A 13,540-nucleotide genomic window follows, 5' to 3' on the forward strand; every position below is an offset into this window, starting at 1 on the left:
AACCAAAGAAAAGGAAGGGGAGATTGAAGGAGATGATAATACTAATCACCAACAAGACAAGCAAAAGCAAAAACAAAAAGGAGGAGAAGAACAAGATGGTGAAGAAAAGGAAAAAGAAAAAGAAGAACAAGAACAAGAGGAAGAAGAAGCTGATGAAGATGCTGATGAAGAAGATGAAGAAAACGAAGACATCGTCATCCGCTTCGTCTGCGTCCAAACCTTCAAAGGCCATCGCTCCGGTGCCTGCCTTCCTCTCTCTCCACCCTAGACGTCACGTCTCTCTGCTGGAGTCCCGACAGCCGCTTCGTCTGCTCCTGCTCCCTCGACTGCCAGCTCATCGTCTGGGCGCTCGGCAGCCCTTCCCCGCTCCACACGCTCGCCGGCCACGCCGCCTGGGTCCACTCCGTCGACTGGGACCCTCGCGGGGAGGTTTCCACGTTTCCACTTTTCGACGTAGTTCATCGCGTCGGTGAGCAAAGACAACGAGCTGCGCGTCTGGTCCACGTCCTCGTGGTCCTGCGTCCATTCCGCCGGCTTGTCATCCTCCTTGTCATCTTCGTCGTCGTCTTCGTCGTCTTCGCCTCTGCTCTCCGACGCGTTCGGCTGCGGTCTTTACAAACAAGCGCGCTGGGCGCCCGACGGTTCCCATCTCTGCCTCACCCACGCCGTCTACGTAGGTTTCCACGTTTCCACTGTCGGGCAGACGCGGTTTCCCGCGGCTCTGCTGCTCTCCCGCGAGTCCTTCGCGCCGCAGGCGGTTTTCGCGGGGCACGGCGCGATCGTGGGGGTGGCGCGCTTCGCGCCGACGCTGCTGCAGCATTCCCCGCGGTTCCTGTCGCTGCTGGCGCTGGGGAGCGACGACGGGACGGTGTCGGTGTGGCGGACGGACCGCGCGCAGCCGATCGCGGTGATCCGCGGGGCATCGCGCAATGGGGTGACGGACATCACGTGGAGTCGCGACGCCGCGCGCTTGATGTTCACCGCGGGGGAGACCTGCGTCGCCGTCGAGTTCGCGCCCGAAGAATTGGGCGGCAACGCGCTGGGCGGCGAAGAAATGCGCGATTGGCTGCGGCGAAGCAGTTTGGCGGCAAAGAAGAAACTCTCCATGCTGCCCCCCAAGAAGAACAACGGAACCGCGGGAATCGAGCCCATGAACGAAACGCCCGCCAAGCCCGAGAAAACCGCGGAAATCACGCCCTCGCCCATTCCCGCGGTTCCGGTGGTTCCAGTGATTCCGGTGGTTTCCCCGGTTTCCCCGGTTTCGGCGCCTCGCCTGGTTCCCCCGCGGGACTCCAAGAAGCGCGGCGAGGCTGATGAAACGCCCGATCCATTCCCGCGGGAGCCTGAAAAACCGCGGGAATCGAAGAAGCGGAAGAAGGCGGCGCCCCCCGCGGAACCGGCCCCTCTCCCCGCGGTTGCTCCGCGTCGCGAGTTCCCCGCGGGGCACCGCTCGCTTCCGTTCAGCCAATCGGTGCCGGGCGTTTCGTCGCTGACGGTTTCGTTCCAGGCGTTTTCCCTCCAACCGGCTCCGCTGAGCGATGAAACGCCCGACGGGGAAACGGCGACGCTGCTGCAGGCGCTGCGTCCCGCGGGGAATCTGGCGTGGTCGTGGCTGGGGCAGGGCCGCGTGGTTTTGGCGGGAACGACTTCGCACCACGTGGTGTGCGTTACCCGCGGGGGACTGATGCATGTCGTCTCGCTCGATGGAATCACCGAAATCCCCGCGGTGTGCATCGGAGGCATTCCCGCGGGACTCGACGTCGCGCGAAAAGGGGAAACCGAGATAATCGCGGTTATGACCACCGACGCGCGACTCCAAGTGTGGAAACTGGGGAACCACAAAGTGGAAACCGTGGAAACCCAGGATTGCGGATGGCTGCTGCGCGAAGAAGTTTCCCGCGGGACGATCGGTCTGGTGGGCGTTTCGCAGGTGCGCGTGACGATAACCGCGAGAACCGCGGTGAGGAGTTTCATCCTGGATTTGGCGGGCCATTGCTGGTTCGCGGGGGAGCAGCCGCTGCTGGCGTACTCGGCGTTCGCGCGGGAAGTGCCGGCGCGGTCGCTGGCGTCGCCGATGGCGTCGAACGCGATGTTTACGGTAGAAGCGGAGGACGCATGCGATGCAGACATTAATCTCGTTCACCGCGGTGGAGACGGATTTGTACTTCGCGAGGTTCGTGCAGGGGAATGCGAGCGAGTACGCGAGGCAGCTGGCCGCTTACGCGCAATTGATTAACTCGGCCGATGATGTGAGGCGGCTGAAGGCGCTGGCGGGGGAGTTGAAGGGAGAGAAGGACGTTGTGGTGGGGAACGAGAGAGAGAGAGTGAGAAATAGGGGCGCCATGGAATGGATTGGTTCAAAACGGTCGTGGTGCCGATCGTCAAGGAGAATCCTCGGTTTTCCGATTTTCTAGTGGATTATATTTGAATTTTGTTTGTGAGAAAAGGAAAGAGAGAGAGCAAAAGGAGATTCTCGCTGTCACAAAAAACAACTATTTGCGTTTCAGTGTAAGTAGAAATCGAAGTTTAGATGGATGAAACTACGCTCTGGCCTACCGAAGCCGGAGATTATGAGCTTTTAGGGTTAATTGGCCATGTGAGATCCAATCTCGGAAATCATTTCGTAGGGAGCATTTGCGAAAGTTTACAAGGGCAGATGCAAGGTCAATAACTGTATAGTCGCTATCAAAGTCCTTTCTCTGGAGGACGTGTCTTCTAGCATATCAGATCTATGGAGAGAAGTTCTATCTATGAAACTCTGCAATCATCCGAACGTTATTAAATGCCATTGCTGCTTTTGTGTGAATGATCATCTTTGGATTGTCACTCCTTTCATGTCAAAGGGCTCTTTGCTCCGAATTCTACAATATCTTAAGCAACTCGGGAAGCTGGATGGCGGCGAAGGTCTTCCCGTAGGCGTGTCCGGAGGGCGGTAAACGCTAGGAAGACGTCATATCTGCAGTTCTGAAACAAGCTGCGCACGGTTTGCAATATCTTCACAATTCAAATCTTCTCCACCGGTTCGCATTGCCTATTCTCTTCTTGACTCCCTAGCGACGTCAAAGCCGGCAACATTTTAGTTAATTCCGACGGCTCCGTGTGTTTAGCTGATCTCGGCGTTTCTCGAATTATGGAAGGCGCAATGAAGAAGGCGCACGCGCGTACGTTCGTCGGAACTCCCTGCTGGATGGCCCCCGAGGTCATGTGTCGCTCGGATTACAATGCCTCGGTAGGCTCTCCCCCCTCTGGGCGTCTCATCGCTAGGCAGACATCTGGTCGCTGGGCATCACCGCGATGGAGCTCTTCAAGGGCTTCCCGCCGTACGCCCAGTACGAGCCGATGGAGGCGATCATTCGGACCTGCCAGGGGGATCCCCCGTTTTTTACCACGTACGGACCCTCCGCCCACACGCCCTCGCACGCGTTTCACAGCTGGGTGGAGATGGTGCTGAAGAAGGCGCCGGAGGAGCGGCCGTCGCTGTCGCGGCTGCTGAGCCATCGCTTTTTGAGTCGGTTCTCGGACGAGCAGTGCCGCGCGATTCTGCGCGGGTTCGTGGAGCGCATTCCCGATCTGGCGAGCGAGGCTGCTGCGGAGAGCGCCGCGCAGAGCCGGCCGGTAGCCCCGAAATGGAAGTTTTTGTGTGTTTGTGCGAAACAGAAAACAGAAAACAGAGGACGAAGAGGAGAAGAAGAAGAGAATCGGTTAGACGTCGGACGGGGACACGGACGGAGAGACCGACACGGAGGACGAGACGGGGGGCGAGACGGGGGGCGAGACGGAGGGCGAGGACGGGATGGGCTGCGGACGCGTCGGCTGGTAGGGCGACGAGCTCTGGCGCCGCTTGATGCCGGTGGACTCCGCCTGCGGCCGCGTGACGGGCTTGCCTTCGCGCGTGAACTTCTTCCACTCCTCGTTGATGGAGTCCATCTGGAAGCGGTTGGAGAAGCGGTCCCAGCCCTCCGTGCTCGCCGCCGTCGAGTTCAGACGCGCGATCTCCTGCTCCGCCACCTCGCAGATCGCTTCGTACGCCTCCGGACGCCACATGCGGTAATAGACCTTCGGCTCCGCGCCCTCGGCGAGCGGCTCGGTGGCAGCGACGGGCTGAGGCGCTTCGTGGGGCTGGCGGATGAAGAGCTTGACGATGTTGGGCTCCTTGAGGAACTTGGCGTAGAACCGCGAAGTGGTGAAAGCGAGGATGTCCTTCTCGATGTCCGGAACGGTGGCCATGCGCTTGAGGATGCTCAGGAAGACGGAGGCGGTGCTCTGCGGCGAATCGATGTCGTCGAGGTTGGAGAGGATCGAGTGGAAGGCGTAGAAGAGCACGCCGGCGCGATAGCAGGTGTCGCGCAGCACGTCGTTCTCGAGGATCACGTTCTTGAGGATCGACACGACCAGGAAGCTGCTGTCGTTCTGCTTCTCCACGATGGACGACGCGGCCAGCAGCAGCGCGATGTACGACCTCTCCTTGGTCTGCTTGTTGTTCCGCATGAACTCGTCGCGGCCGTAGGGCTTCGTGGAGATGAACTGCAGCGTGGTGAGCGCGAAGTCCTGCCCCACCGGCACGTTCGAGAAGATCACGTCCACCAGGAAGCTCACGACCAGCGTGGTAAGCGAGGGGTCGTTCACCACCAGCGTGGTGCGCGTGCCCTCGCTCACCTCGAATTGGTCCTGCATGAAGTTCCTCAGGGCGTGCAGCAGAGAGCAGTACTCCTCGCGGTCCTTCTGCACGCCCTTCCGCACGCCGGGCAGACGCTGCTTCGCGTTCTCGATGAGTCCGGTGAGGAAGGCGGAGGGGTCCAGCGAGCAGAACGGAGAGTTCTTGTACTGCTCGATGAACACATCCGCGACGACCAGCTGCGCGTTGAGCGTCACGCGGTAGCTCTGCATGCGCTTGGCCACCTCGCTGGGCTCGTAGACGTAGACCTGCTCGTTCAGATGCACTTGGTGCGCCTCGCTCTTGAGGAACGTGAAGAGGTCTCTGCGGACGGCCTCGTTCCAGTAGACCTTCGCCGTCTCTAACGGGGTGTTCATGCGGTGAATGAAGCTCGACGGGTCCTCACTGCAGTTCAGCAGGACCGCCTGCTCCTCCTCTTCGGTGCGGAACAGCGGGGAGAACAGCGTGATCATGTACTCGCGGACCATCTCTCCGAACTTGAACGACTTCATCATCTTGCCCAAAACCTGCAAGGATCGGTCCTGGACGTAGGGGTCGTATTCCTTCTCGTAGAACAAGCTCATATCGAGGAGCGTGAGGATCAGACCGCTCTTCATGATGCGCTGCACCACTTGGTCGTTGTTTTGGATGAACAGCTCCAGGATGTCCAGCACCAGCATTTCGCACGCGGTGTTGTCGTCTTGCAGCAGCGATTGCATGTCCGGCACCAGCTCGATGAGTCGCTCGCAGGCCGTCGGCGTGCCGAGAACCGACCGGAGCAGCACCAGCAGCACCTGCACGATGTTCCACGGCAGCGTGGAGTCGATCAGCAGACGGAACACGGAGCAGACGCGGGGATCGTTGATGAACACGCTCACCAAATCCCCGTAGACCTCCAGCAGCTTCATCAGCGAGCACACCGTCGCGTACAGGAAGCCGTTCACGCTCTCCTCGTTGCTCGGATCGGTCAGACCGCCTTGCCGAAGGTCCTGCAGCTGCAGCGTCTTCGCCACCAGCTCCTTTAGGAAGTGCTCCGGCGTGGGATCGGCCAGCGGGGCGTCGGGCTGCTGGAGGAACGGGTCCAGGAACACCTCGTCGATGACATATTCCGAGGCGAGGTTCTTGTAGATGCTGCGATTGGCCTGGTCCGCGCAGAAGGCGCTGACGTTCCAGCTCACGAGGGCGTCGCTGCTGGTCGCGATGTTGCTCTCCTCGCGGTCCAGCACATCCAGCAAGGCCTCCTGCATCGACCGGTTCCAGATCAGAAGCGGCGCGCGCACGTTGTCGCTCCGCACCATCCGAATGAACTCGCCCGCGCGCAGCGCCTTCACCAGACCGGGCGTCACGAGCAGCGTCAGCGCCTCCAGCACCTTGCTGGGGACCGTCACGTCGCTGCCCACGCCGATGAGCAGCTGCAGGCAGCGCTCGGTGAGCTGGATGAGCTGCTTGTCCAGCTCGGAGTGCTCTTCGAGGCAGATCGAGACCTGCAGGAAGAAGATCAGGCAGCCGGAACTGACGCAGATGTCGAGGAGACGCGCGTGGTGGAGGAAGACCTCGAGGGTCTCCATGGCGATCTTGCAGACCTCGCCGTTGCGCTCGAGATAGTTGGGCTCGACGAACGACGAGAGCGTGTGGATGAGGGTCGGGTAGCGAGCGAGCACGTCGCAGAGATGCGCGCCCGCCTCGCTGGCGATCAGCTTCACGCAGCTCAGCGTCTTGTACAGAATCTGCGACTTGGGGAGGTCGCGCTGGCGGAGCTCGGGGAGGTCGTTGGGCAGGAATTGCTCGATCAGGTAGTTGAAGGACTCGAAGACGTCCGAGTCGGCGCAGTTGCGCACGTTGATCATGGACGGCTTGCCGAACGAGGCGGGGCACAGCGCCTCCGCGAGCACGGCGAGGACGTCGCCCACGATCTGCTGGCTGGACTCGAAGTTGAGGTCGCAGTTGAGACACTGCTCCATGGTGGCGAACTCGTTCTTGCCCACCTGGCTGACCTCCTTCTTGGTCTGCAGCACCTTGAGCAGGGACTGGAGGATCATGCGGATGTCGCAGAGCACCATCTCGTCGATGTCGCCCTTCATTCGCGTCAGCGTGGACCATCGCGTGTTCAGATTGTCGATCAGGTCGCGGAAGAACAGGACTGGGTCCACGGTGGGCGGGACGCTGCACTCCGGCTTGAGGAACGTCTCCAAGAACACGTGGCGAATGCACAGCTTGTTGTCGATGTTCTCGTAGTTGATCGGCTGCGGAGGCACGTATCTCCACACCGCCGAGGAGTCCGCGGCGATCTCCGCGCAGTACTCGCGCACTTGGTCGGCGATGCAGCTCCGCATGTGCTCGCGCATCGCTCGGTTCCAAATCACTTCGCTGGTCTCGACGCGGTCCGCATTGAACACGTTGCAGAACGCGCTCGGACCCTCGCGTTCCAGCAGGGCGATCAAGGAGTCGGGCAGGAAGAAGCGGAGGAACGAGTACTTCCGAGCCAGCTCGACGCGTTCCTCCGTGTTCTTCGCGTTCTGCAGCCGATTGCGAAGATCGGTGAGTTCTTCGTTGGCGTCCTGGAACGCGTTCTGCAGATCGGTGGGCTCCTGCATCACGTGGTAGCGATGGAACAGCTGCGCGACGGGGATCGGCATGCCTTCCTTCTCGCAGCTCAGCAGCAAGAACACGCGGAAGATTCCAGAGCGGTAAATGAGCGTCTGGGCGGGCGTGGAGGTCTCCAGCGCGATCATGAGAATGGACGCCATCTCGACGAGATTCGCCTGCGTGGAGAGCAGTAAGGGGAAGCGAAGGAGACGCGAGAGAATGGCCTCGGTGAGATAGGCGCTGCGGATGCGCTTCAGACTCTCGCAGGTGTGGCGAACGATCGACAAGGCGAGCTGGCATCGATCGCCCGCGGAAAGATGCGGGCAGCTGCACTTCAAACTCGCTCCAGCGCTCGCTTCGCTCTCGCCTTCCGACTCGGATCCCGTTTCGGACGCCGAAAGAGACTCAGGCTGCGGCTCGGATTTGGCTCGCGGATTCATCTCCATGACCGAGTCCGAGTCATCGTCCGAAATCGCATCGAACCCCGATTGACGGGGCGGCACAAGAGGCAGCGAGATCCGATCCGGCTTCGCGAGGTGCGTTCCCGACTTGCTGGACGCAATGGAAACGGCGGGGTTCATCGGGTCCTTCGGGTCCATTGAGGAGCGAGACTCGCTTAGCGGACGAACGGACTGCGCGCGCCCGGCGTGCTGGGCGTGCTGGGCGTGCTGAACGAGCTGCGTGACCAGCTGCGAAAGGATCGTAGCGATCGTGGAAACGCCGTTGTAGTCTTGGAACTGCTCGGTCAACAGCGGGAACTGGCACACGAGGTTGAGGATCTGGAGAATCAGGCCTTCTAGGACGGTGTCGATCGCTCGATCTTCCAAAATGAAACAGAGATAGCGGAGAACGGGGAACTCCCGTCCCTTCTGCTCGTCGATCTGCACAACGCGCAGGATGAGATACAGCAAGGCGCGCCGCGTGTGCAGGTTCCGCGTGACGATGTACAGATCGCACACATGGCGAACGAATTCGGCGACGTTCACGATGCTCACCGTCTTTCCGTTCTCCAGCGCATCGAGCAGTTGTTGCAGATAATACCCGTCCACGCACACGAACGCTTCGATCTGCGGGTAGAGCATGCGGAACCCTTCGAAGTCCCACACCGCGCCGGGCTCCGTCAGCCGCCGATTCTCCAGCTCCTTCAGCTCGCTCGCCAGCGCCTCCGAGACATTGCGCCGCATCTCCTGGCTCCAGATAAACGCGTAGTCGCTCTGCTCCTGCTCCAGCGAGGACCAGAACCCCTTCCAATTCACGCGGCAGCCCGCCAGCGCGGTGAGCGCCATGTTCTCGGCCACCTCGATGTCCTGCGCCGTGTCCTCGATCGGCCGCTGCCGATTCATCCCCTCCAGCGCCAGCGGCTTGCCCTGGATCTCGAGGCGCTTCACGAGGGAGAGCGGGAAGATCCGCGCCAGCGTGCGCGCGCCTTCGACCGAGTCGGTGACGGTGAGCATCACGAACTCGCGGCTGAACGCGGCGGTGGGGGCGGCGGGGGCCTGCAGCGCGCGGGTGAGGTGCGCCAGGAAGCTGCCGTTCTGGAGGAAGAGGAGCTGCAGGCTGTGGAAGGCGTCGCGACTGCTGGTCAGCACGGCGGCCTTGAGGAGCTGCTCCATCGCGGGGAGGGACTGAGTGCAGGTGAGGAGGGAGAGGGAAGGGAGCAGGGGAGCGAGGAGCGAAAGCACGCTGGCGATTTGGGTGCCCGTGTAGTGATCGCGACGCGAGTTGAGCAGCTCGCAGAAAAAGAGACACGCTTCGGAGGAGGCGCGGTAGGAGGGATCGCGGTTCCATAGAATCATCTTGGAAACGGAGGCAAAACTAAAAAATGAGAAAAAAAGAAGAAAAAGAAGGGAGGGACATACCCGTTCTGATCCGTAAAGGCTTGGAAGTAGCTCTCTTCGGGAGGGTAGCTAGCCTCGTTGAGGCAAAAAGAGCGGAAACACATGGCTCGAAGAGCTTTGATAGCCATTGCAATGCAGTCGGGAGTGAGCTGGACATAAAGAGAAGGTTTCAAATAGGACATTGTCGCTATTCTTCAGAACGCTTAGAATAGTTTCTATTAACTTGTCCGCGTTTTCGGAGGCGGAGTCGTAGGCTCCTGAGAAGAGCATAGCACAATAAATAGATTCTAAAATCAGTGTAATCTAGCGATTAGCTCAAATATGCAGAGAAACATCCTCGGAGTTCAAACTTGTCTCGGTTAGTTTTTCCTCTAAAAGGCCGAGCAGTAGATCCACAGGCTATTCATGAGGCAAATAATCGAATAACTACTTGTCGACTGGCCTTGTATTGCGGCAAATTGGAATTGTCCTATGGATAAGTCAACCGAAGCGTGGCTACCATCATATTCGTGCAGTTGCTCACGAAATTCCTCATAGACTCGGAGGAATCAACATTTTGTTTTTTGATGTCTTTTGCAAACCGGGAGTAAGCTGTTTCTTCAACAGATAGAGTTCCTCCCATTTCGAATGATTGAAATATAAACCAGTAGGTATGTCGTCGCGCCGTGATTTCCACTATTTAAGGTGCCTAGAACATATTTAAACATATGCAAGAAACCGGTATTTTAAACATGGATTTCGTGGAAATCGCAACGGTTCAGACTCATATCCACCGGAACTGCATAACATACAAAACAGAACACATCCACCGAAACACACCACCCCAAATTGTTTATTGCAGCAAACAATAAAAAAACATCCACTTCAAACATACAGCGCATGAAACGTTGGCAACCACACCCACATCCACATCCTTAAGGTTGTGTAACTTCTTCGTGGCTGCTTACTCTCGTAGAGCGATCAGAAACAATTCCATTCTGATTCAAACGATTAGGTTTCGCGATAGAACGATTATTCATTGAGAAAGTACGTGATCTAGATTGGCCGCTTTCCGCGTACGGCGCTTGACTCCTCCCTTGAATCCGTGCATAACAGAACTGACAGACTTTCGTACTCTCCGTTTCCGGCCACGGCTGGTTCTGCATCTACGCCTCAGTTCCCAAACGCGCTCTCACAGCTCGATACGCCTTCGCTACATCCGTCGTCGATGTGAACTGCACGAAACAATACCCGAGATTCCGCGAGGTCTGAGGATCCACGGGCATGCTGACGATGGTGAACTTGTTCCCCACAGCACGTTCCAGAACCGCGGAAACCTGGTCCAGACGGTACCGATTCGGCAGATTCCGCAGCATTATGTAGGTACGGGTGTCCTCGCCTGCATCGACCTTGGCAATGTCCACAACGTCGTTCAGCGGCTTTGGAGCTGCTTTCTTTAAAGAGGGCTGCGATTGAGATTGAGATTGAGATTGAGATTGAGATTGAGATTGCGATTGCGATGGAGGTTGGAGTTGGGGCTGAAGCGGGGGCTGAGGCTGCAAAGCACCGCCCGGAGCAAGGGGACGAGAGGAACGGAGAGGACGAGGAGGAGGAGACGAACTGTACGGCATGGAAGGGTACGACACAGAGGGAGCAGTGTAGTACGGCAAAAATGAAGGAGGCAGATTAAGAAACGGGTCCTTTTCCTCGATAGAATTAAAACGAGTTTGATAGGGAGCAATTCCGCCCTTGGCATAGGGATAGCTTGGAACCGTTGAAAAATGATCACTGGAACCAGAGTTGGACAGTAATTGCTCTGGCATCGTGCTTCTTCCAGTAGGTGCAAAAAACGCAAACTCACCACTACTTGGAGGCATAATATCCTGGTAGTTCGTGTAGTGAGCAGCTCTATTTGATCCAGGATTTTCAAAGTTAAGTCCTGAAGAATAGGCGAATGAGTTGAACGGCCCACTCCAAAAAACGGCACCGGCATTCTACGATTACAGACCATCCAAGGACGTACTCCCTGATCTGGCAAAACAGACGAACTAACTTCTTGCGAATCCGAAGTATTCTCCTGAGTAGTCTACGCTAAAAGCCAGTGTCCGTGCGTACACTCTGCATCCCGGGTGGAAAAATACGGGAACAAACAAACAAAAAAATTATAAAGAGAAATACGGCACCATCGTCCTTTGTCAACAAACAGCTCAGCAAAAAAGCAACGGCTCCTTCTTACATTCCAAAGAAATCGAAGTTCATCGTCGACGCCTGCTGCTGGGGCTGCTGGGCGGGCATTCCATAGTTCATCGCGGGCTGCTGCGGCTGCTGCGCGGGCATTCCGTAATTCATCGCAGGCTGCTGCGCAGGCATTCCATAGTTCATCGCAGGCTGCTGGGGCTGCTGAGCGGGCATTCCGTAATTCATCGCGGGCTGCTGCGGCTGCGCGGGCGTGCTGAAGAAATCGAAGCTGGCCTGCTGGGGCTGCTGCATGGTCTGCCGCGCGGGAGCCTGTGCGGCGGGCTGCGCGGAGAGCCCGGAGAAGGCGTCGTCGATGGAGGACACAGCGTTGAAGCCGAAGGGATCGTTGCTCACGGGCGCGGCCATCGGCGCGGCGGCGGGCGCGGGCTGCGCGGACAGGCCCGAGAACGCGTCGTCGATCGACGTGGCGTTGAAGCCGAAGGGGTCGCTGCTCGCAGGGGCGGCGGGCACCGGCGCGGGCGCGGCGGCGGGCTGCGCGGGAGCGGGCGCGGCGCCGAAGAAATCTGCGGTGAAGGGGAGAGAAAACACGCACCGAAATCGGCGGGCGCGGCGGCGGCGACGGGCGCAGGGGCGGCGGCGAAGCTCTCCTCGGGCTCCTCCTCCTCCTCGCCCTCATCGCCGAGACGGCAGCGCGAGACGCGGTCGAAGACCGTGCCGGCCATCTTCTTGACCATGGGGTGGTTGTAGGAGCCCAGCGCCTGGAGCTCCTCGGTGTTCTCCTTGAAGTACGCCTTGAATCCGTCCGTGTTCGGCGTGTTCAGGATCTCCTGGATGGTGTACAGCGCCTTCATCACCACCTTCCAGTTCTTGTCGGACAGCTTGCCCAGCAGGATCGGGCCCACCACCGCCGCGTCCAGGGTCTGGCAGGCGCCCGCGAAGCGCGCCAGCTTGTCCTTGGGGGGCTCGGGGCGCATTCCCTGCGGCGTGCACAGCTCCTCCACCAGCTTGCGCTCGTAGCTTCCGTCCGTCACCGCCGTTCCCGCCTTGATCACGGGGGGCTGGTACGCCGGCGCCGCGGGCACCGGAGCGGGCGCCGCCGCGGGCTTGCGCGCAAACATGCCGCCAGCGCGCGCCTGCTGCGCGGGCTGCGCCGGCTGGGCGGGAGCGGCCATGGCCGGCTGCGCAGGGGCGGCGCCATAGCGACCCGTCGGCTGCGGCTGCGCCGGCTGGGGCTGGCCGAAGGGACCCGGGGCGGCCAGGGCGGGCTGCGCAGGCTGCGCGGGCGCGGCGGGGTTGCCGCCGAAGGTGCCCTTGGCGCGGCTGAGCCAGTCGTCCTTGGGAGCGGCCGGGGCGCGGGAACCACCGCCGATGCCCTGCATGCCCGGCTGGGGCTGGGAGGACACCGAGGCGCCCGCGAAGGAGTCCACGGGGCGGGTGAAGTTGGTGCGGTTACGAAGCGTCTCGTTGAAGAGGTTGTCGATGGTCTCCTTGGCCGTCGTCTGGATGGCCACGTACACAGCATCACCCTTCAGCGGGTCCAGAGGGCCCGTGAAAGACAGGCAGTCCTTGATGAGCTGGTGGTGGGCGCTCATTTCCTTCTGGAAATCGACACGACCATTCACGATCAGGTACTACACGTTCGGACCCTGGTGGCAACCCTACGTTGATGATCTTAAGAGCCTTCAGCTTGATATTGGGATCCGACTTCTTTAAACGAGGAACGAGCAGACCAACCAAATCCTTGCAGTTCTTAGGTCCAGCAAAGGTAGAGTCTAGAGAGTAGTACCCAAACTCCCCAAAAACCTACTAACAAGCTCCTTCAAAACAAATCCAGGCGTAGGGTTGTCGTCAGACGATGTACCCTTCGACACCAGGTTTCTGTCGCTCATAGTGTTCTTACTAGCCATGATACTGTGTGAACTTCAAAAAATATCTATTCCCAAAGATTAGCACCCTTTCGATCTCCCACCCTCTTTTCCGAACACAGCACACACGGAATCCAACAAAATACATACCTGCCTAACAATATTTGGCATCACCAAAGTTGGCATTATTGCATCATACCGGTTTATGGAAAGATTTGTACCAGAATTGCCCATAAGGAATTATCGGTGCACCGAAGCTGATTGGCGCAGAATCAGTGCGCCCAATCAGCTTTAGAGAACATACCATTTTAATTGCTTATCCTCAGACCTTATGAGACATAGCGAAATCATTATTTAACTAGGCTATTTCCATGAAGACACTGCAGCTCTATTTATTTTCGATGACGGAAGCCCAAAAT

General features: G+C 58.8%; 2 protein-coding genes; one reads left to right on the forward strand and one right to left on the reverse strand.

Moving 5' to 3' along the window:
- Positions 1 to 1,317: 1,317 nt before the first annotated feature.
- GSBLH_T00000985001 (uncharacterized protein) lies at positions 1,318 to 5,019 on the forward strand (the record flags this gene model as incomplete). XM_013039297.1 has 6 exons in its annotated part: positions 1,318 to 2,098; positions 2,127 to 2,303; positions 2,336 to 2,912; positions 2,944 to 3,020; positions 3,055 to 3,229; positions 3,265 to 5,019. Exons 3-6 carry the CDS (start codon positions 2,751 to 2,753, stop codon positions 5,017 to 5,019), a joined length of 2,169 nt encoding a protein of 722 aa, XP_012894751.1. The 5' UTR covers positions 1,318 to 2,098; positions 2,127 to 2,303; positions 2,336 to 2,750.
- Positions 5,020 to 10,471: 5,452 nt separating this feature from the next.
- GSBLH_T00000986001 (uncharacterized protein) lies at positions 10,472 to 13,300 on the reverse strand. XM_013039298.1 has 3 exons: positions 13,064 to 13,300; positions 12,919 to 13,028; positions 10,472 to 12,887 (listed from the first exon to the last, which is right to left on the reverse strand). The coding sequence occupies exons 1-3, from the start codon at positions 13,161 to 13,163 to the stop codon at positions 11,646 to 11,648; spliced, it is 1,452 nt and encodes a 483-aa protein (XP_012894752.1). The 5' UTR covers positions 13,164 to 13,300; the 3' UTR covers positions 10,472 to 11,645.
- Positions 13,301 to 13,540: the final 240 nt, after the last annotated feature.

Source organism: Blastocystis hominis (genome assembly GCF_000151665.1).
Source record: "Blastocystis hominis, Singapore isolate B (sub-type 7) whole genome shotgun sequence assembly, scaffold_1".
Taxonomy (NCBI): Eukaryota; class Bigyra; order Opalinata; family Blastocystidae; genus Blastocystis; species Blastocystis hominis.

Coding starts and splice junctions, on each gene's coding strand:
- GSBLH_T00000986001 (XM_013039298.1), bottom strand. CDS start 13,163: ATGGCTAGTAAGAACACTATGAGCGACAGAAACCTGGTGTCGAAGGGT. Junction 13,029..13,063: donor TGTTTTGAAGGAGCTTGTTA/GTAGGTTTTTGG, acceptor ACTACTCTCTAG/ACTCTACCTTTGCTGGACCT. Junction 12,888..12,918: donor AGGCTCTTAAGATCATCAAC/GTAGGGTTGCCA, acceptor CCGAACGTGTAG/TACCTGATCGTGAATGGTCG.